General features: G+C 34.6%; 1 protein-coding gene and 1 long non-coding RNA gene across 2 annotated transcripts; both read left to right on the top strand.

Annotated features, from left to right (window-relative positions):
- Positions 1-5,429: 5,429 nt before the first annotated feature.
- On the top strand, positions 5,430-9,785 carry LOC115929877. Its single transcript, XR_004066755.1, has 3 exons — positions 5,430-5,533; positions 9,283-9,426; positions 9,663-9,785. It is a non-coding gene; the product is annotated as an uncharacterized LOC115929877 (long non-coding RNA).
- Positions 9,786-11,700: 1,915 nt separating this feature from the next.
- On the top strand, positions 11,701-20,752 carry LOC100893757 (neural cell adhesion molecule 2-like). The gene is made up of 9 exons (XM_030999975.1): positions 11,701-11,963; positions 13,728-13,907; positions 14,384-14,494; positions 15,460-15,607; positions 16,352-16,452; positions 17,428-17,585; positions 18,190-18,391; positions 19,267-19,317; positions 20,162-20,752. The coding sequence occupies exons 3-9, from the start codon at positions 14,476-14,478 to the stop codon at positions 20,299-20,301; spliced, it is 819 nt and encodes a 272-aa protein (XP_030855835.1). The 5' UTR covers positions 11,701-11,963; positions 13,728-13,907; positions 14,384-14,475; the 3' UTR covers positions 20,302-20,752.
- The last annotated feature ends 2,578 nt before the right edge of the window (positions 20,753-23,330 follow it).

The raw sequence follows: 23,330 nt of genomic DNA, 5'->3' as shown, positions 1-23,330 counted from the left end.
TGTATCTGTTTTTACGGATGGAAGTTTCTGTTTCAGTATACATCTCTTTGTGCTATTTTGTTTGACATATTACTATCTCACACTGCATCTTCATTATGATAATGAAACCGAAGGGGTTTCCCCCTAAGCTTAAAGAGAATGGTTAAGTTCTGGGAAGAGGTGAAAATAAAATGTGAGCGTTATCATTGTTATTATGCAAGTGTGGAAAACATCACATAACAATAATGTTCCCTGAAAAGCATGGCTCTTCAAATGCCTTAATATTATAAATATGGCAATGTAACAGCATAAAAATCGGGACGGATTTTTATGCCACATGTTCGTGTAGACCCATATATTTATTTCTGAGTACAATGCTTGTTACTTTACCTAGACTGGGCCAAATTTCTTATAACTGTAATGATTCCAGTGCCTTGCAGTACAAACCAATACTTATAGCTAGATGATCAACCTTTTCTGATTGATTCCACACCGTTTCTTACACAATGCAATCGCATGACCATAACTCAACTTTATCTTTAATTCAGCGTTTTCTACTGTTTCTTCATCACATTGTCTATAGAATTGTTTGAAATCACAATTAAACAAATCAGTACTAAATACAAGTCACATTAATTTCTTTCCTGAAAGAAATTCACATTTAATCGCGTCATGTTAAAATTATGTAATACGTCATAGACACGTGACACATAATATGGCTATTGAAATTGCCTTACGTTGATTTTGGAAAGTAGCTATTATCGTGTTATGAAAGACAAATATTACTCTCGATCCTCGATATTTGTAGTCATATTACTGAAAACCAAAGATTAGACGATTATAAATGTCAAGTCTGTTAAATTGTACATCAAGAGACCTTTGTTCGTGTGGGATGTAAGACTCTGATTTATCCTTGACAGTAAGAAATCAATCACACTTCAAAATCATTTCTCCTTGTTTTATTTGTTCATATCTACATGTAGCACTCAATGTAGCACGCATTGTGTAGATATCGTATAGTCAGGAGTAGAGGTAGTGCTGAAATGTATTTTGCTACTACTCTTTACAACTCAACGCTAGAAAGGTCTTGTTTTTTTCTTTTGATTTTTTTTTTTTTTTTAGTTTCAACTGTAGTCGCACAGTTATACACGGGTGAGAAGACCGAGTCTTTTGTGAAACTATGTTATGTTCAGTATAGTACATATTTTATACGCATTCTTTGCATATTTACAAGATAAAAGCAAGTAATCACAACTACTAAAACTCTGCATTCATTAGTGTTTGTTTTGTGTACCGTGAGACAAAAAATGGCATCAGTCCTGCATGGTAAACAAATATTTTATGAGTGTTCCATATTTCAAACTGCTTGAGATATTTAAGTTGATATATTTGCGTTTGCTGTCTTTCCTTTGTATACACGAATCAGTTTCCCCATAGACAAGAAGAAGTACACATCTAGAAGAATACTCCAATGGAAGCATTCAAACTGTCAGTTTAATGAGGATGTCTAAGGATTGACTTTAATTTCTCATTACATTTCTGAAGGATTTCCGTTTCCGTTCGAAACGTTTTGTGCATACATTTTAAATATCTAATTTAAAAAACCTTCTATATACAGCCATATCGGTGAGCCATTAAAATAATCATCATTTCCGTTTCAGCATCTAGCCAATTAGTTTAATTACTTCCGTAGTCTTTATACGCAACACCAACAAGCTATTAACCAATTTCCCAGTCAACAACGAATTACCATCATAGATAATTATTTTGTAAACATCTATCATAAAAGGCTATTTTAGAATAGATGGCATTCTAAGAAAGATAACAGTTCATAACTCCAAAGGTTTGAACTAGCGTATGATGTAGCCTTCCTCCCTGCCACTCACCCCCCCCCCCCCCTCCCCCGGTCAGGATTTTATAAATATTTCCCGGCAATATCCACCGTTATGTTAGGACAGCTAAGTCATCTCGTAATGAGCATAAAACGAGAATCAAACTTGAATTAGGATACAGAAGACTATACCCTTTCTTAATATTACACCCGGTGAACATAAGTACTCAATGTGATTAGCTAATCTAAAATATTTATATGTTCATTCAATTAACTTCCCCTTCTCCGCCCCTCCCCTCTGTCTCTGTCTGTCTCTCTCTCTCTCTCTCTCTCTCTCTTATTCTCTATATCCATCTCGCTCCCTCTATCCAACCCTCTGTCTTTTTACCTTCCTATCATCCAAACTCATCCACTTTATTAGTCTACTGACTCTATCAGCGCATTGATCCTTTCATCGATTAGCCAAACTTTAAAGAAGAATTTTATGATAATTGATAGCGCTCCGACAGGAATAGATTAATCAAACCATTCAGCCGTTACCATAAAGTACTCCCAATCATCGTTACATATATCCATCATCACCGCCTGCATCAAAATAGTTACTCCCCGTAAGAGAAAGAGAGAGAGAGAGAGAGAGAAAGAGGGGGAGGGAAGGATGGGAGAGAGAGAGAGAGAGAGAGAAAATGAGAGAGGGGAGGGGAAAATGAAAGAGAGGATGAGGAAAAGGGGAAGAGATGTCAACATAGAGAGAAAGAGAGAACGAAAAAGTGAGGAAAAGGAGCGGCAGAAATATATGATAGAGAGAGAGAGAGAGAGAGAGAGAGAAAGAGGGAGAGAGATAGAGAGAGAAAGGGAAAGATGAAAGGGATGACAGAGGAGGGGAAAGGGTATAGAGACAGGGAGGGAGAAAGCGGGAGAGAGAAAATGAGGAACGGGAGAGAGAAAGAGAGACACAGAAAAAGGGAAGATTAGAATAGAATGGCTTTAAAAAGGTAAAAAGAGAGATAGACAAATAAAATGAGAAGGTTATAAAGAGTTTGAGACATAATGAAAGGAAAAAGGGAGATAGAGATAAAGATAGATTGAGATTATTCTATCAAAGAGAGAAAGAGAGAGAGAGAGAGAGAGAGTTTAGCTAGAGGAGAAAAATACACCTTGGTCATTCGACTCGATGATTTGCAAAGCGTTAACACGCTTTATCTCCCAAAACCATACGCATATTGCTTGATTAAGGACACAGCCAAAATTGGATTCAGGGAGAAGAGTTTTAGTGGGTGTATTTTTGATGCAGTTACAAGAACGCGCGTTTTCTAGCATCAGTTGAGCTACGACATCACCAGTTGCGTTACCTCGCTACCAGGTCGGCGCCAAGGAACTGTTCCTCACAGGAAATAATAAATGTTGTGATTTCATGGGATTTTGTGACTTTTAAGGTATTTCGATTCAGTCTTTCCTGGTGAGTATTATAAATTTAAATATATTATGTACGTTTCTTCCTTTGTACTAAAACAAACAAACAAATAATTCTGACATCAAAATTGTTGATAAAAGAAGCTGTGTAAGTGCTTCCACGACAAAAGATTTGATTTGATTTGATTTGATTTATTTCTGCATTTTTGCCAAATAAAATAGATCTGAATAACAAAGAACATATAAATGTAAGGTATAATACAACATAAACAAACAATAATTTCTTCATGTCAAAATGAATTTTTTATATACATAATAATATATATGTACATATAATAACGAAACTTATTATTTCCATAACATATTATCATAAGTTTAAAGTATTATCCGAACTATTCTGTTGGAAAAGTGCAGGAGACCGCAATCATAAGTAAAGCTTGACAAGGATGGCGGCCTCAAAACAAAACAAAATAATAATCTTAAGGTAAAACTTAAAATGAAAGTGTTTAAACGATCTTTTTGTATGAGTTGGTGAGTGTGTTGTGCAAATGATGAATTGCAAGTGTACATATAGATGTTTTCTTTTAATCGACAAGTTTTTCCATCCGTTTCATTCGTACTTTGACTCAAATTGAATTTACGATTTTGTACTTCCTATTTATCTGGAAAAAGAAAATCCATTTGACAAGGAAACTACAAAATGAGAACGAAAACAAATCATCTCTTGTATAGTCTTCTCAAGAATACCACTTATTTTCATCGGTAATTCATCAAACATGTCTCCAATGAATAATTGACCTTTGATCTTTCACGTGAATGTAATCAATTTGAATATTGATGATCTTTCCGACACACATTCATAATTTACTATATTGTCTGTGAAGTATCTGCTGAAAATACACACCTTTCTGAGGAATTCTCAACGCTCTTCGGCTCACGGGGCGTTGCGAGCGAAATACGTTTTTACACTTTGTATGAATATTTTCAATGTCATTATTCATTATACATGATACTGTACATGCACGTCAAACTATAGCATCGAAAATATATCTCTTTTCTGACACGTTGAACAGTAGTTTAAAATCAAAAATTTCTATTTTGGCAGATCATCGTTCATCTAGCTATCAACAGAATGGAAATATTTGGAATATTTCCGTTGATGAGAGAGAGGATGACGGCTAGGATACTGGCGTCTTTTCTCAGTGTTTTCTTGGTCATACACAGCTCCATAAGTCAAGGTAAGAAAAAAATCATATACATTCACACATAAAATTGTTTCTTTTACCGTACAGCGCAAACTCCAGTGAAATATTGCTCGATGCGTTTTACATCAAGAAATTAATGAAAAACTGACAAACTAACTAACAAAGAATAAAGAAATTAAAATAATTTTTCTTTTGGAGCACGTGGCGATTCAAAAACAAGTTGTGTATAACTTACTTAATAATCCTCTTTTAATATTTCTTTATACATTTGACATTTTATGTTTTTTGTGTTTTTCGTAAATCAAGAATCAAATGTGGGCTTGTTAACTCATTGCTTACTGGAACCTGGTGGTCCCTGTGTTAAGTCTATGGGAATAAGATAATTCAGTAGTCAACGCGTTAAATAAGGGCCTTTGCTGAGTACTTTTAGATGTAAGCTTTAGTATGTCACATTGTCAAGAAACCTGAATCGGGAAAAATCTTTTTTTTTAAATAAAACCTATAAATATACAACACTTGGTAAGGGTATTAATAATGTATTTGCTAACTTTGATTGGTTGTTCATGTAGACGATGGTCATGTTCTGTGTAATATTTAATGAGAGGTTTAGTAGAATTACATTTTGCAAATTGACCTCCAATCAGAAATACCGAGACCCGTCAACGTCCAAGTAAAAAAATACTGAAAGCAATTAAAAGGCCTTCTTCACATTTATTTATAGTTAAAAGAAATCATCAGAACTGATGTATGATGTATGATGTCATAACTTACCAAGACATTTCTCCATAGGTTTGACTTGCAAATATAGTTCATACTAGAATACTATGGCGTTCATATTCTTAAATGCCCATTATCGTAGATCAGTTAAGCTGAGACAGTGCGGTTAATTTCTTTCGTTTTTTAGATTTCATAACTCTCACACCGCACATTTACCAATAACATTTTGTCATTTCTTTTAAATTTCCTTTGAAAATAAATTAACTCACTCTCTTGGTTTTGTTGCTAGAGCAATCCCTGTGTCCTCACATCGGCCAAGAAATCAGGTCTTTACCTGAGGCCGAGGTGTCACACTATTATGATGATCTTCACATTGCTTCCTCGTTCCCTTGTAAGTAGCACACACCCACACCCACGCACACCCACATAGCAGTTGGATTTCTATCACATTTATTGCATGAAGCGATTGCAGTGAGCCTGTAGCAGTTAGATTGACGTGATTATCAAAATGGACAACTCTTTTTTCTTTTTTCATTTCAATTAATTAGCCCTCATGAACAGCGTTCATGGACAGCAGTCTTGAAAGCACATGCTATTGTGTGCACACAACGATTTTTTGCAAAACATGCAAGCCATAATAATATTGCGTGCAAACACTTACGATAATTAATAAAGTTCTCATTGTAATATTCCTAATATTGATGGTGTTTATAACTAATTTGATCAGTATCATACTAATTTATTAATTTGAAATAACGTTTAAAACAATTTCAACAACACCTTTTATTAGGTTTAGATATGGATATTTGGAGGCATGCAAGAAGAGGATATATTTAACACTGAGTGTGAAAGTTCTTGCAAAGTTATAGGGAAATTTAAATGTAAATAGCTGTATGGACTATTTGATCAAAGGAATGTAAGGTTATATAACATTTGGCAGCTTCAGGATTCTATGGAAAATAACGAGGTCCCAGACTGTAATCGGCCATATAATAAAGGACAATAATAATGAAACAAGTGCTTGCTCTAGAAGTTGGTTAAAAAAAAAAGATGTGCTGGAGAAAATGGTATTCGGCTTACCGCCAAAACTTACAAAATGAAAAACTTCTTTACCCTTTTACAGGTATTGTTCAGTATAGCGAATCCTGAAGTCCATAATTTGAAGTAGTCATAACGCCCCTCCCCTTACAACAGATTAAATGAAATTATCAGTAAAAATTAAATCCAAAGTGAAAGGTTAATTAGCGAAAATCGAACATGAAAGGTAACATTAATATGTCAATATTTACACTTTTGTATCAGTAATTATCTTAGAATGAAATACATAAATGGAATAGTTATCTCCTTTTTCCTTGCAAATGTTTACCTTACTGATCTAATTCATATGTATCATGTTTTATCATAAATTATGTGGAGATTGACCTATTTGAGACTCGCATTTTGGCGCCCGATATTTTGTTTATTATCTTTAAAAAACTTGTTCGCTTTGTGCAGAATATTATGAAGTAAGTTTTTCGTGCCCGTTTACTTCAATGATATTAAATCACTTTATGTGATTAAGCAGTCGATGTAAAATGATATGTACTGTTAAATGTGCCACCGCCCATCCATTATGTCACAACACGACACTGAGACCTCCGAAACACCAGTTTTAGAGAGGAGTGGGTTTGCCCTCATGTACCCCTTGCTCTCTACGTAAGTGTGCTGTATTAAACCTAGGATAAGTCATAGACCAGTGCCATAGCTACAGAATACACAGGGGCAAGTTCATCCTTCGAATGACAAAAAAGCAAGAAAAAAGCCACCTATTAATCAATAAAGAAGATAGATGTTACGCCAAAGAAAGAAAGAGGCTAAAGATGTTACGTAGAAAGAGAGATAAAAAAAGAAGATAACACGAGCTATCTCTCTCTCACACACACACCCACGCACACACACACACACACCCTCTCCTCACTCTTCTTTCAAATTTCATCTCCCTAACCCCCCCCCCCCCCCCCTCCATGACACCATTGCCCCATAAGTGGATGGGCCCACTCTACGTCATCGAGTAGTAAATACCCATTCCGCGGAGAAAGGGGAAGAGTTTCGAAACAGTTTCGGAGCTGATATCAACATTGGGTTGCAGTTGCATTATCGGTTGAGTACATGCTATCGAGTTTGAATGAGGGTGAGGTATGATTGTGGGTGCGTCTATACGTGTGCGTGTGTTTTGTGCGTTTGCATAAGCTAAATTATAATTTGCACAAAGCACGCTTTATTATCTTCGTGACTGAGTCAAATATTTTATTGCATGCATGTCATATCCAATATTCACACTTGTATCATTCTGACGCATGCCTTTTCCTTCTCCGAGTTTTTGTTTGTTTGCCGTGATAATGCTAATGATAAAGATAAAGATAAAGTTTAAAATCATTTTGTCTTTTAGATTGCCTCTTTACTCATAATATGACCTTGCTGTTAATCAACTAATGGTAGTTTGTTAAGAGAGACTTGTCACGGTTTATGCGCATGAGTTGGCCGGTCCCATTTTCATTTCCGTCGGATCACCATCAAATTAGATGCAGTGGTGGTTTCAATGTCATTAGGGAAAGGGAAATAAGAGCAATAGACTATATTTCATCATGTAAATGTATTTCTGTGCGAACCAGACTGTGTTTATCCAGGATATTACCTTCTTATCATGTTCTGGAGAGTTGTAACAATCGCGTCCAATATACATTTCATAAAACGTGGTTAACACCCACTTTATATTTACAAAACTTATGGTTAATGGACCTTGGGCAATTAACGAATATTCTTATTAAAAATGCAACCAGTCACTGATATTTGACACAGCGTCATTAAGAACATCTTACTACTATAAAGTAAAGTTCTTGCGATGATTATTACAAAAAGACCTCATTTTTTACAAAAGTTATGTCAGATAGAGTTTACAGACTGTCCCTAACCGATTTGATGTTAATGCTAATAATGTCTTTCATTTTTAAAGGCGAGAAAAATGTCTTTATATTTTCTAATTATGATATCCCTTTGCCAAAAAGATCAAAATAGATTGTAAAATGCTGTACATCTCATTGATATAGAATTCGTTTAGGGTTTAGTGAAACACGAAATGTTGAAATCATTCGCTGGGGAACCCGGTTTTTGATACAGTATTAAACTTTACAGTGATCATTATTTTAACATTATGTACTTTTAAAAAATTCTCTAGAAATCTACAAGAATAAGAAGGCATATAAAGGAATAAAATTAAGAATAAAAGACATTGGATTTGGTGAGAAAGCTGACTAATACCAACTAGAAAAGATGGTTACACATCTTATTTATACTCATTTTGGCAGCTCGCTTAGCACGAGCGATAATTAATGAACGTGCTTCTCGATGAGTTAAAAGCCGATTCCCCATGGTTCACTGATACTTTTCAAAAGTACTTTTACCGCAGTAAATTAAGCAATAAATCAACTTGACAAGTGGTAAATTCAAACGCGGTTCAGAAGCAACTCATGATTCAGTAAATGTTTCAAATGATGAATTCGCTGATCTTGAAGAAGAAGAATATTGGTATAATTGTTTTTATAAAGTATCGTGAGGGGGAATTACATTATAAAAGTCAATATTAACGCTCTCTCTCCATCGGGTATCCATTCAGTAGATTTGCCATATTTGCCCTCAAATATCATTACCATATAGATAGAAATATGTTTTGATAAAGACTTGAATTTGATATGTCGTTCCCATAAAAACGAGCCTAAAATTTATTGAATTACTCAAGAGAAAATATTCAAATCTTTTCTGCTGATAAAGTTTAATTTGTCTTAATTGACGATTTGCACAATGTTGCATCGCTTACTGCAAGAACATGATATCGAAATATTCAAATGAATTGCTCTTGTCAGTTACAGTCTCTATATCAGTTGCAGTTTCGATATATTTAACCAAACAATTCATGAATAATTAATAAACAAGTTATAATTATTGCATGATTTAAGCCGTAATTTAGTTGTTTAAGCCCATTATCTGTAACTTTGGCAGCTCGGCTATAACCAGGGTAATATGTTAAGCGTCATGAGTGTCAGGGACTGGTGGATACCGGCGCTATATAAATATCTCTATTAACATTTTGTTTTCAACATCAAGCCTCTGCCGAAGACCCCCGATTCATCACGACCGATACACAATCGAAGATAAGAACCATCGAAGGAAACAATGTCCTTCTTCATTGCGAGATTGCCAATTTGGGGTCCAGCAAAAGATTTTGGTACAAGTACGATTTCGGTGCAAGTATGTTTATCGTTCCAATTCGTATCAGCTTTCTTTACCTTGAAACGAGCATGATAATGTATATATCCTTTTTAATCTTCTTCTTTTATGATTTTAAAATTTAAGTATTCTACTCTAGATATCGATCCTTGTCATTTCTGAAGTCTAAATTATTGGAATGTATACTGTAGTCTTGAAGAGAATTTTTGGCTCTAATGCGACTTTTTCTTCTTTTTTCTTTCCCTTTGACTTTCGAGGCAAAGAAAATGCATTACGAGAACCGCTAATTAATGGTAATAAGACAGGTCAGTATTTTTGGCAGTTTCATCATCTCACTTTCCTGATCGGCAACCATTTAGATGAAGATGAACGAGCATAGATTACATCTCGCTTCTCTCTTCCATCTTCATCATACCTGCATAGCTTGTGATATTTATAACCATATTAATGTGTTCTGGTATCCATGACTCTTTTCATCATGACAGCTTATTTCCTCATGTTGTCTTATTTGGTTGTTTTATCATTTCTTCATGCATCTTGGCATGCAAATTCGTTTTACGGAAAATATCTATTTTGAAACGAATTGTTGATGTTGTGTATCAATCAAATGTCCTAATTATTCTCATTGAAATATGCTTGTTTTGAGAAGTGTGCATGATTAAGAACATATAAAGTATTGCAGGAGTATGATTATTTAGTTTTTTTTCTATTTATCTATTGGAATTGAATATGATTATGGGTTCATGGCTTTATAACAGACAATCTTTATGATTTTTACCACGTTAGATAATTGTCATTATCCGAAAGTAATATAAATGTCATCAAAAGCCAATTTCATATGTAGCAACACGGTCGCAAAAACTTTTGAGGAATCCACTCAAGGACGATTCCCGCTGTATATTCAAATATACTGAGAGCGTTCGGGTGATGTAATACGCCGTTTTAATGTAAACACATTAGATAGGTAATGAACAAAAAGTATAACTGAAATTCCCTTAGGTTATTTTTTTTCGATTTTTTTTTTCTCTCTTGATTTTCGCCAATTTTGCGATCATTTTCGTCATTCCTAGCAAATTCTTTCATCTTGCGATATGTGACAAATTCTCTCAGAAATGATGTAGACACCTTTCTGTTTCCTTCTGTTCTAAAGAGTCTAATAATGAACTAATCACAACCCTATGCGTGAAATGAAATAGAACTATCATATTTTTGAGGTATAATTACATTTCACTTTAAAATTAGTGTAACATTTATTGGTCCCTCGTTTCGCTCCCTCGCAAAATTACATAATACCTCTGAAGAAATATGCCCTGCGTCTTTGGTTGCAGTCAATTTGACGAGTGAACCGAGCTGATGAGTTTACTGGCAATGAAAGAAGCGAACCTCCGGACAAAGTCATTCTATAGCAACACCTATATTGTTTTGCTTGAATTAGAATTACATTTATCCAAGATCCCAAACAGTTTGAATGATCATACCTCTATTAGAAGGAGGAGGAGGTCAAACCATATTTAATTAACATCATTGTATTTTACGTCAAGACTGTAACGATTCCCGTACTATAATAAGATAAGTTTCATTGTTAAAAACATGACTCACAGTATTCAAATGATATGGCTTGGCATATATATTTAAATAGTTTTGAAAATCATGCCTTTGTTCTTACTGGGTGAATTTTAAAGACCTGATTGTCCTCAAAATAGACGTCATCGACTGCATGTTTATGTTTAATTCTGAATATCTTGATAATACTCTGCATGATAACAAGAAAACTACATTTATCATTAGGTTGTTTTTGAAGTCATGATTGTTGAAATACCATCAAAATGCCTGTAAATAGATCATATTTTATTTTACAAGCATAATTATAGCGAGTAAGAAAAGGATAGTTGTTTTTCCATTCACAAAAATGTTTTTTCGGGAGTTGCAACTTGTAACCTTTCCATTAGTAACTAAATACAATACACATGTATCTAAATATAAACTAAATAGACAGTGATCTTGCTGCAAGCTAAATACGAAGTTTTTAAAAACCCCAAATATATGTGTTTTCCTCCTCTTCTATTTTATAAACATATTTCTTAATTTCTTGAGTCCTTGTGGTATTGTTGTTTGTTGCTAATATGACATAATCATGGTTGAAGTCTCATCATTTTTGTAGAGTTGGAATGGCGGAGAAATGTCTACTGGAATTTGTACTCATAAAAAAGAGTTACATCACATGCCCTGCCTCGCTCATCGTTTCCACGGCTATCAACGAATTATTCCTTTCTGTTGAAACTGACAACACTCTCCAGTAAATTCTAACATCACATCTCCGAGATTTCGTTTCTTTTTCTTTCTTTCTTTCAATGTCATTTCTTTTCATTTAACAGACCACGTCATCACTAAGCAGGACGATGTTTTGAATACATGGGGAAAGTTTTACTTGAACATCACAAAGACTTCGTATAGTCTTTGGTTTCCTAATGTAAGCCGGTCAAACGCTGGTCAATACACCTGTGCCTTCACATCTTCTGCAGGAGAACAACAAATTAACTTTACGCTCAATGTCTCATGTAAGTACACAACTCATCGAAACACGTCTGACTGTGTGTAATGTATGAAATGTAATGAAACAACAAATTAACTTTATGCTCGATGTCTCATGTAAGTATACAACTCATCTAAACACGTCTGACTGTGTGTAATGTATGAAATGTAATGAAACAACAAATTAACTTTATGCTCGATGTCTCATGTAAGTATACACAACTCATCTAAACACGTCTGACTGTGTCTAATGTATGAAATGTAATGAAACAACAAATTAACTTTATGCTCAATGTCTCATGTAAGTACACAACTCATCTAAACACGTCTGAATATGTCTAATGCATGAAATGTAATGGAACAACAAATTAACTTTACGCTCAATGTCTCATGTAAGTATACATAACTCATCTAAACACGTCTGACTGTGTCTAATGTGTATGAAATGTAATGGAACAACAAATTAACTTTACGCCCAATGTCTCATGTAAGTACACAACTCATCGAAACACGTCTGCCTGTGTCTAATGTGTATGAAATGTAATGGAACAACAAATTAACTTTACGTTCAATGTCTCATGTAAGTACACAACTCATCGAATCACGTCTGACTGTGTCTAATGTATGAAATGTAATGGAACAACAAATTAACTTTACGCTCAATGTCTTATGTAAGTACACAACTCATCGAAACACGTTTGACTGTGTCTAATGTATGAAATGTAATCATTCTGGGCAGAATATTAGTTTCATGAAATATCAGTTACATGTATATAAATTCTAAGGCATATTTTGTACGTAAACAATATATTTCAATTGATGTTCACTTATGTCATGCAAGTCATTGATTGACTACTTGATATAGCTCATATGCAGTTCTTTCTAAAAATTATGGCTTATCATTATCATTATCATGTACAATGGCCACAGCAAGGTTGACAATAATTCATAAATGCTCCGACATGACACGATCAGGCTTTCATTAAAACTCAAGGTTGAATTATCACAATAATTATGGTGTTCATCATACTGCAAGTGAGAATCTTTCGAGGGAATCTACTCAACTGTGAATATGATAATTAGATAGCACAACAGGCACACGCCGCCAATAGGTTGATGTATTAACATATCCGTTAGAATAGATGATTAATGGTGGAAGAATAAAAGAACGGTAACTTGGTAAACTGCCGCTCAAAGGCGCCACGCGTTACGCTCAGTGCGTTTAGTTTCGATTAAAACATAGTAGAATAGCTTGTTTGCAGCACCGAAATCAATAGAAAGGGAGAAAGAGATGGTTAGGTAAGGAAATTAGAAGAGGATAGTAGAAAGATAAAGGGTTGTGGAGGGAGGGGTGGTAAATAAAGGGTTTGAGAGAAACGTGGGTAGATATATCTACCTCTATGGTAAGATATAGATAGATAGGGATAGTCAGCGAGGGAAAGAGCACGGTATATGGAGAGAGAGAGAGAAAAGAAGAAAGAGAGAGAGAGAGAGAGAGAGATAGTTGTATCGAGCAAGGGCGGAAGTTACCTGCATGATATTTTTTTATTTTTGTAGAATTTCATTGACTCTTTGACCACCTCTCGGGGTATGAGAATACAAACAAACAAAAAGGTATACATAGCAATGCATGACTTATACATTATACATAGATAACGACACAAAGATACAACAACTATAGAAATAGAATAAGATATTTTTATAATGATTAAGTCTATACAATATGTTTTCTTCCTGCATTAGTTCACCACGACAATATTATGTTTGTTCATTTGTTTTTATCGTTGAAGATCCGCCAGAAATCAACAAGATCCTACCCAATAAGGCGCCGTTCCGTAGCTTGGACCAGCCGAGAAAAATACTCGTCAACGAGACGGACAACGTAACCTTGTATTGTGACGTAGCTGCTTCTCCTTCCCCGTACACTACTTGGCGTAAAGATGGGGCGCCAGAGTTTGGAATCTGTGCGAGTACGTAACATTATCTCAACTAACAATAAAATCGTGTCACAGGGTAAAAAATATTTATTTAAAAAAAAAGTGTACTTGAAGGCAATTACCCGTAGTATTCTTCGTATATATTTGTGCCATGTGAATAGAATCATGAATGTTTACTTTTAGGAGTATTAATACAGAGACAGCATTGTTTGCCTCCTTCTAAAATAATGTTACCCCTTTGTAAACGTAAGATGATTTTCAATCATTTTCATTTTTTTGTATACACCTTGTGCATCTTACTTTCTCCCAGACTAACGCTATCGGATGGATCTACGCCTCAATTATGTTATGAAATATTAATATCATTATGCCATCTAGATTATTTTTCATAGTCTAATTTGCTACTTTTGAAATTTAAATTCGCATAAAATTATATAGCACTTCATTCCTTGAATTCATGTTTGTTTGTTTGTTTGTTTGTTTGTTTGTTTGTTTGTAATGATTGACAGATAAGAGTTTACCGCTGATTGCAGTGACGCCTCGTCAGAGTGGTGACTATACGTGCACCAGTGAGAATTCACTGGGAGTGGTGACGGAGACGATGAAGCTTGAAGTTCAATGTAAGTATCTCAGGGGCGGATCTAGGGGGGGGGGGTTGGCGGGTTACCCCCCCCCCCCTTGGGCGGCCAGGTGAAGAAAAAAAAGGGGGGAAAGGAAAGAATAACAAAAGTAAAACAGTAAAACAGCGCGATTTTTTTAGAAAAACCTGGATTCGCCACTGGGTCAACCCCCCCCCCCCCCCCTTGGCAAAAAGCTAGATCCGCCCCTGTATAATCTTGCATCACATTTGCATTTTCCCGGTGAATATTCATGGAAAACTGGATAGATCATCCACAAGAAATATGATATTCATGAATACACAGAATATACACATACACTACACAATAAACACCACTTACTGACCGTGGTGTTTGTATAATTTTACAACGTTGTGTTTTATGTATTTTTTAAATGTGTTTGTTGATTGTGAACAATTCAGCCCATGGCTGCTGATCACGATTTGTATTAAACCATGAATAACTAACTTAATGAATAAATAATGAATATATACAAAGAAGAAGTGCAATAATATCAAATGACAAATAAATTAAAGGCCAATTATAATAAAAGTTTTCATATCGTCGTGAAAAGTTATCGTTGTTGGTTAGTATTTGTTGGCAGTCGGGCACTGTATGACTAGATTCAACAACAAAATAATATTCAATTTTAAATACAGGTCTCTCTCTCTCTCTCTCTCTCTCTCTGTCTTTGTCTCTCTGTCTCTATGTCTCTCTGTTGTCTCTGTCTCTGTCTGTCTGTCTGTCTCTCTCTCTCTCTGTCTTTGTCTCTCTGTCTCTATGTCTCTCTGTTGTCTCTGTCTCTGTCTGTCTCTCTGTCTGTCTCTCTCTCTCTCTCTCTCTCTTTACCACTCCCCCTTCCCCCTCTCTCTCTATCCCTCTCTCTTCCCCTCCCACTGTCTTTTGGTTACATTGGTAACCTGTATCTAACTGAGTATATCTTCTTTTTTTAATATTAATGTTTGCAGATGTTCCTCGAGTGCGTGCAGAGATAGCCGATCTACGGGGAGCATCGGGCAAATACCTCCTCCTGAAATGCAGAGTAGACGCCATTCCAAGGGCCCGCTTTCACTGGGAAAAAGACGGAGAGATGATTTCTTCCTTAGATTTAGATTAGTAAGCTATCATAGATTTATTTATATGAACAATGTCAAATACTTTGTATTTTCTCCATAGCAGTCTAACCCCCGCCCCACCCCCTTTTCCTAGAGGGTGTTGATTCTGCTGGTCCAGAAGTTTGTCGGCAAATTTCTATTAATCCGTGACGACAAATTAATAGCTAATTAAATTGGGTGTTTCTTTCTTTTCCTCTTTCTTGGCTGACTTGTAATAATAATAATAATTATAATAATAGGCTCATTTATAAAGCGCAGCTACTATATTATGAATGCGCTGTATACAAAGTAACATAATATTGCCCTGGCCGTACCGAGTCGCCAAAATCAGGCGCTAAAGTATTAAAGGAATTTCTTCTTATCAGGTAGGACTATCCATTCACGAGTACTTCACTTAATGGGTGGAGAGTGGCAAATGTAGAGTAATGTATCGCCAACGGAAATTAGTGTTGCGGTGGGACTCGAACCGCAAACTATGACGTGAATTGATCCATGTGACGTATCCCCTAGACCAGCACATTTGGTCTGACTTACTTCATTAAAATCATGGTCTATATCGACCCCCAGCCTAATATTAGTCGCCCCCCCCCCCCTTACCCCACAATAAATTAACGAGAACAACGCGTACTCCTTGTAATGTTTACTTCCAGTCAAGGTTTTTGCCGCCGACCACATCTTCTATAGATCGTACTTAAAATAGCCCTAATGTGTCGTCACTCTTACTTTTTTCTTTGTTTTCTCCAAGTTTTGTTATTATATCTCTGGACCCTTCGATCGATTACGGTACATACACCTGCGTGGCTACCAACCTTCTCGGCTCAACGCGTGCACACATTAATGTTACAGGTAAGTTGGTGATTTTATTTATGATTTCAATTCTTTAGACTAACATTTCGCATTTATCGCTTAATTTTCTTTCAGTACTGAGTAATTTTCTTCAATTATTAATTCAATATTTTACCAATCACCAATAATCTAAAATGTATCTCTTTAATTTGGTGTATTATCAATTCTTCTTTTTCATTTCTGTAATTTCTATATCACTCATGTTGTTCTTTTTTTCGTAATGCAGATATATTTATGTAATTCATTTTTTCCATTAGTGCGCCTTGAGCATTTTGATTTCAAGTGGATTTGACACCTTACAAATAATGTAAATTCATAAATATTATCGTTATTATTATCACTATTATTATTTTTATATTGTTGTTCTTATTATTCATGTTGTTATCATCATCATAATGGTTATTATTATTAGTAGCATCATCATTATTGTTAACAATATTATTACTGTTAATATCATAATTATTATTGTTGTTTCTATCAGAAGAAGTATAATTATTGTTATTATTATAATTATTATTATTACCATTATTATCTACCTCCTCAATGGATTCAACTGTGAAAATATATCTAAAACAATATCATGTTTGTTGCTTCAAATCTATATTAAAAAATAGCCTTCAAATTGTGATCATTTTTAAAATGTGAATTATGTAATCAGAAGTAAACCAAAAGAGAAACGAAGGATATGTAATCAATTCAATGTATTAGTGAAGGCCTAGATCGCGCGAGTGGGTAATTTCATTGGATTTTGAACTTCTGACTATCGACGGTAGATCTAAATGGTTTTGACCTACCAAGTAACCTAAATCGACCATTTTTAATGAAGAGTTACCCCCCCCCCTAATTTTTTTTTTTTTTAAACCCCACAAGTTTCAAGAAGTGTGACTCTTCCAATAATGTCCGATTAGTCCTTATTCATTTTGAATTTCCCTTTTTCCTAATCAAATTTGTTTTCATTATATATTTTTTTTAAAGGCCTCCCCATGAAACCCGTGGTAGTGAGTGATCCTAAAGGAACAAGGAAGCACATCTATCAGTTGAGATGGAGAACCAGTGTTGAACGACAAGATGCAATCACAGAGCAGTTACCCGTAGATGCTTACGACATCTCCTACAGAAAAGTAGTCACAGAGGTAGGTTGAAAATAAACAGACTATGTTCGTATAAATGTAATCAAATATAATGCATACATCTTTGTTAGGTGCCTCGCTACAAATTATTTCACCTTTTTAAAATAATTGTATATCAATATTCAAGATGCAAATTACATACATTAATTGTTGCTAGGTAGAAAAAACATTTAAGTCTACTCTATATGAATCAAATCAGACATTGATATTATCAAGATTTAGAGAGGGAGGGGCTATGATAAGGACATTTGAATAAGGAAAGATAATCATCGCTCAGAAATGCTATAGATTTAAGGAAAACACAGGATAACAAGATTAACTTTACGTCAAAAATGCTCCATTTTTCTCGACAATCTATTGTCAATTTTAATGCATTTTGAGTTACCTTCCATGTATATAAATCAGAAAGATAGATACCGGTCTGGCAGGAAGGTGCCAATTGCGGTGAGGGGTTTTCATGGACCAGTGGATCAGAGATTATATTATCAAAACAACTATGACTTTAGAAGAGTACGAATTTACAAATAGTAAAAAAAAAAAAAAAGTGAATACCAATAATACCAAACAACAACAACAACAACATCACAGTCTGTCTATTAATCTGCAGATATTGGATGGAGGCCTGAAGAGGTTAAGATACGAGCCCCTGGAATCAATGCAAGAGACCTATCACACTGACGGATGGAAGGAATACCATTCATTGGTGTTGCGAGATCTTTCTTTAAACAGCACTTATGAAGGAATCCTGTGCCCTCGTAACCAGTATGGAAGCGGAGAGTGCACCAACTTTGCTTTCAATACTGCATTTGGTTAGTATTGTTATGTACACACATAAAGACATAAAGACGATATCCCGCGGAATATCGCCCCCTGAAAACTAATCCAAATAACAATTACCTCTTGACAATTACCCCAAGACATTTAGCTCCTATTCAGGCTCCGAACGACTTACCCCCTTTGAAAATGACACCAATTACCCTCGAAAACTATTTGGGGTGTAAAAGTATCTTAAATGGGGATATTGCCGAGGGCCCGATAAATTCGAAAGGTGTAGTATATATCCGGGGATACATTTCCAGGTCATCATTTTCGTGGAGGTAGATTTCTTGGGGTAGATGTTCGGGGGGTGATAGTCCAAGTTTGTAGCTGACCTTGAATTATATAGATCGTAAAACATAGTGTAAAATATGCAATTTAATTCAGTGCAATAATCAATTTCATGCACGAAAAACTAAAGAAGATATTATTCATTTTCATGCATAAAAGACAGGGAAATGGTGAAACGTAATAATGAATTAAGTTTCCATTTAACAATAATATTCAGATATTTGGCGGGGTTTATCTAATGAACATTAAAAAGAAATTCTTACTATCTACATCAACAAAGATTTTTGTCAACATTTGTGTGGGGTAGATGATTTCAAATCTGTGATACGTAGATAGAGATAGAGACACATTATCACCTTTCGTTCAACTTTCCATTTCCATTTTTAAACAATACTGTATTTGATTGTGAAATGCGACTAAACTGAACTGAACTGAACTGAAGTGAAAACTTATCTTGCAACTGACGACTACAGTTTTCCTTCTCGACGTACGACCTCCCATAAAATGGGGCAACAGTCTGATATACAGACCATAAGGAAATGTCCATGATAATTGTTTATTTTTGTTACTATTCCAGAGGACGGCTTGACGGAACCACCTCCGGTGAACCCTGAAACTGAACGGATAGGTAGGTATATAGAGTCTGGAAGAAAGTAAAACGGTTTCCTGCGGAATTTCAAGAACAAATTGAAACCTTTCGTTTCCGTGGTTACTCAGGCTGGGTGAATAACTGACAAATTAATATCTATGTTAACGGTCATTGAAAGTTATACAATCATTTAAAAAGACCAGAGATATGACTATTTGAAAGGTGATATGAAAGAAATACATTAGAAATATCAGGTAAATTTTGCTATAGTTATGATTCTTTGGAGGTCTTTGTGAAGATCATGAAATGATCAATTTTGGAGATACCAACATTTTATCTAATTCAATTTTTACTATATCTAGAGCAAATTACTGCAAAGTGCCTATAAGCTTTAATTGGACAATCGTTTGCTTAAGTTGTTTGTGTTTTTTTTTTTTTTTTTTTTTTGCTTGTGTGTGTGTGTGTTCAAGAATATAGTAGAAAAATAACCTTATTTATCTTGTTACACTCGATTCGATCGTTTATTTTAAAAAGAAAGAAAAGGATGAACTCGGCTTTTGATGATTACATAGGTCAGTTAACTGAAGTTCATGTCTAAAATGCGTGGTCTTTATTTTCCGGGACAGACTGTGTAAGTAAACATACAACTGTATCAACTTGATCTTTTCCTGCAAGAAAGGGTCGATGACCAGATAATAGGCATACTATAAGAAAATACAACTTCAGGAACTTCAAGACAAATTTCGTGAAGAGGGCAAAAATCCCTCCTTGCGTTTAGTATGTTATTACCGTGATGCATGCAAAGGCATATCCATCTCTTGGGAGGCATTTCAATCTTAAAATTTATTATTATTACACTTTTATCTTTTGTTTCTTCTTGTAGACCATGGTTTAACAATAAACCCGCCCTTGGAACAAGTTGGTATTAATGCTGCCACACAAATAACGACGTCATCGGCTGTTTGCATCGTCACAACTATTTTGTCCTTTCAACTTTGCACCGGATACAGATACATATCGTGACATTGTATGGGACCATGATAAGTGATCAAGTCATTTATGAATAAAGCACATTCAGAAAGCTTTTCATGATAATACATGTATAATAATAATGTGATTTCCATCTCTAAAATGACATTAATATGAAAATGTATAAATATTGTATGAATGATTTGTAAGGTAATGTATGGTAAGGAATGAGATATTCCTGATTACCATTTTGTAAGTTTTAACTTTTGAATGCATCTCATCCTCCCTCGCATTATGTTTACCATCTTTCTTTCTCCTTATCTCTTCCTATCTCTCTTTCTTTTTTCCCCCTCTTTCTCTTCATCTCTCTTTCCTTCCATTTCTTTCACCTCCTCTTTCCATAACATTAGAACTGTAAAAAAGTTATCATAACTTTGGTTTTGAAGGTTTGTTTTGCCCAACTGCTAAGAAAGCATGCGCATTCTTGTAAGTAAGCAACCAGGGGACCGACAGCTTTAAGTCCTCTCCAAGAGACTTGGTAATGATGATTAATGCCTTACCCAAGGGCAGGAGTGCATTGACTTGGTTTCGAACCCAGGACCTCCCAGTTTCGAGACCACTACTCTACCACTGAGCCATTGCATCTGCTCCTTACAAACACCTTAAACCTGCTATGTATATCTTCAACTGTGTTGAGATGTGTTGAGAGATACTTTCACTTTCATACAGGCCTATCACCATTTCACAGAATTCACCATTAATCTTTCTCAGTTCAATAGATATGTCATGGTATCTTCAACAAATTTAGTGCTTAGTTGTGGATCATTAGGATGGAATGAAGATCTGTTGCCAATTGAATGTTATGTTCATTTGAGTTGGTGGGTGTACTAGAAATGTGTAGACACAATTTCAAAACCAATTAGAACACTGTAAATATCTCTTTTTTTAAAGATGAAAATTGTGTATACCTACATCATAATTCTTTATGTACATATTTCACAGTATAATGCTATTGAAATGAAGCCGCGAAAGATAACAATAAAGCTTCATTGATCACACTCGATTCTTTTATTCAAGAATACATTGCAGTAATAGAAAGTTCACACACCTTCGATTTCTTGCCTTAAAAACATGAACAGCAAGTAATTATGAAATAATTTATAATCAACACTAATTGATAATCATAATTTAAATAAATACTAAGATATGAATCAGATAGGTATGAAAATGAGCATGAACCTATTCATCATGAGAAAATATTTTAATTCTAAACTGATCGTAAAGATAAAAGTACATATACCTGATATTTGACACAGAGAGATTGAAAATATTTGTAAAGCATGATTTATATAGTGTTTTCCTACATCGTTTTGGGGGTAAACATATATCTAAATAACAGACAATTTATTTCAACAACTGTACAGTTTGAAACTTCGGATTGTCTTTTTCAAACATGTAAAAAACATATATTGTATTATTCAACCTCAAAAGACGATATTTCAGAATATATACATACTACCTTATTGCATTTGTATCATACAAAATAAGAGGTGCAATCGAATTCTTGATCCTTTGTGCCTTAGTTTCACTGTCAAAATGCATTATGTGTACAGTATCATAGTTTCATTACTCTAATCTTTAATTGATGTGATTTACAATTTATTAAGAATAAATTTGTTATCTTATATGCATTTGATACAAGCAGGGTATAAAACGATAAAATATTAAGTTATACGTGTACATACATGCATATGTCTTATTTGAATTACACAAATGTATTTCAATTTGATAACTTTATGACTGCCTCCGCATTGGTATGACTCTGTAATAGATAACAGCATTTATATGCTAATTGCACAAACAGTATGAGGTGTTTTTTTTTTAATCACACATTCAATAAATATCATATACATTCACCTGCATCTATATATTTGGGTGAAACTAATATCATGCCTTTTCTGTGATATTCTTGATACAATTCAAGAATTTGGAAATCAGTCTTTCATTTTTTTACACTGCTTGCTTTTATCCTAGCAAAGAATTATAAATTGTTCATACACGATTTAAAAAAAAAATATTAAGGAAATTAATCTACAGCGGACATCCTGAGATTCCTATCAATTAAAAGATATTTTCTGTAAGGCATTCTCTTGAAATTAACATGTCTATTGCGTGAACAAATTCACACACACACACACACCCAGGACAAAGTAAGTGTGTAATGCATTCAAAACCCACGCTCAATAACATGGAAGAGAGATGCTCTTTCATCCATGATAAAGAAGAGCTGTCACTTATAAATTGCAAATTTCATTGCTTTATATTATCAATTAATGATTGTCAAAACCTGCATCAAATCAATGCACGTTGTCCAAAACCAGGCCACCATAAAAACAAAAATCTTTGGGTATTTTCCTTATACATTTGTGTAAATCAGGTAAATGCACACTCTAACTCAAACAAAAGGAGAATTTTAAAATGGAATCACATGTGTATTGAATGATGTACTATACTTTTTTCTGACTAATCGAGGAACCGGTACTAACATTTTCATCAGTTTCTATTAGGATTGCAAACACTGTGTATTATTTCAATTTCATTGAAAATTGTACATCACTTGAAGTCAAAGAAAACTTACTACTATGCACGATTGATATAGAGTATAAAAATAGAGAACTTACAATGTAAAAATAGAAGTATATTACAGATTAATTTATCATATATTACACTCAATATTCATAAAGTATATAAAATATATTAGAATATAACTGCATAGCCTTTTGTACGAATATACATGTATATTTTTTCTCTTTCTTCTTCTGAAACACTGATCTTGAAGTACTATCAAATAAAATTCAAATCCTGAAACAGCGGGTCACAGTTTGTTTTTCTGTTAGCTTGATTGTGTTGAGTTGTTGGTCCTCTCGTAATATTACCTGCTGAGAACCCGGCGGGTATCAAGTCACATCATTTAAAGCCCCACTGCACTACTTATAGCTACTTGCGCCCTCTATATAGCAAACAATGCCTAATCGGTGACCATTGGTCCCCATTGGTCCCCCATGATGCCCTTTTTTATGTTA

Source organism: Strongylocentrotus purpuratus, unplaced genomic scaffold, assembly GCF_000002235.5.
Source record: "Strongylocentrotus purpuratus isolate Spur 01 unplaced genomic scaffold, Spur_5.0 spur5_scaffold_6, whole genome shotgun sequence".
NCBI classification, from domain to species: domain Eukaryota; kingdom Metazoa; phylum Echinodermata; class Echinoidea; order Camarodonta; family Strongylocentrotidae; genus Strongylocentrotus; species Strongylocentrotus purpuratus.
Note: the sequence above shows the minus strand (reverse complement) of the source record. Positions and strands in the feature narration are given on the sequence as shown.

Bases quoted from the DNA above. Each gene is read 5' to 3' on its own strand.
- LOC100893757 (XM_030999975.1), top strand. The intron at 15,608-16,351 runs GTAAGCTATCAT...GTTTTCTCCAAG, and splicing joins TCTTCCTTAGATTTAGATTA to TTTTGTTATTATATCTCTGG. The intron at 16,453-17,427 runs GTAAGTTGGTGA...TTTTTTTTAAAG, and splicing joins TGCACACATTAATGTTACAG to GCCTCCCCATGAAACCCGTG.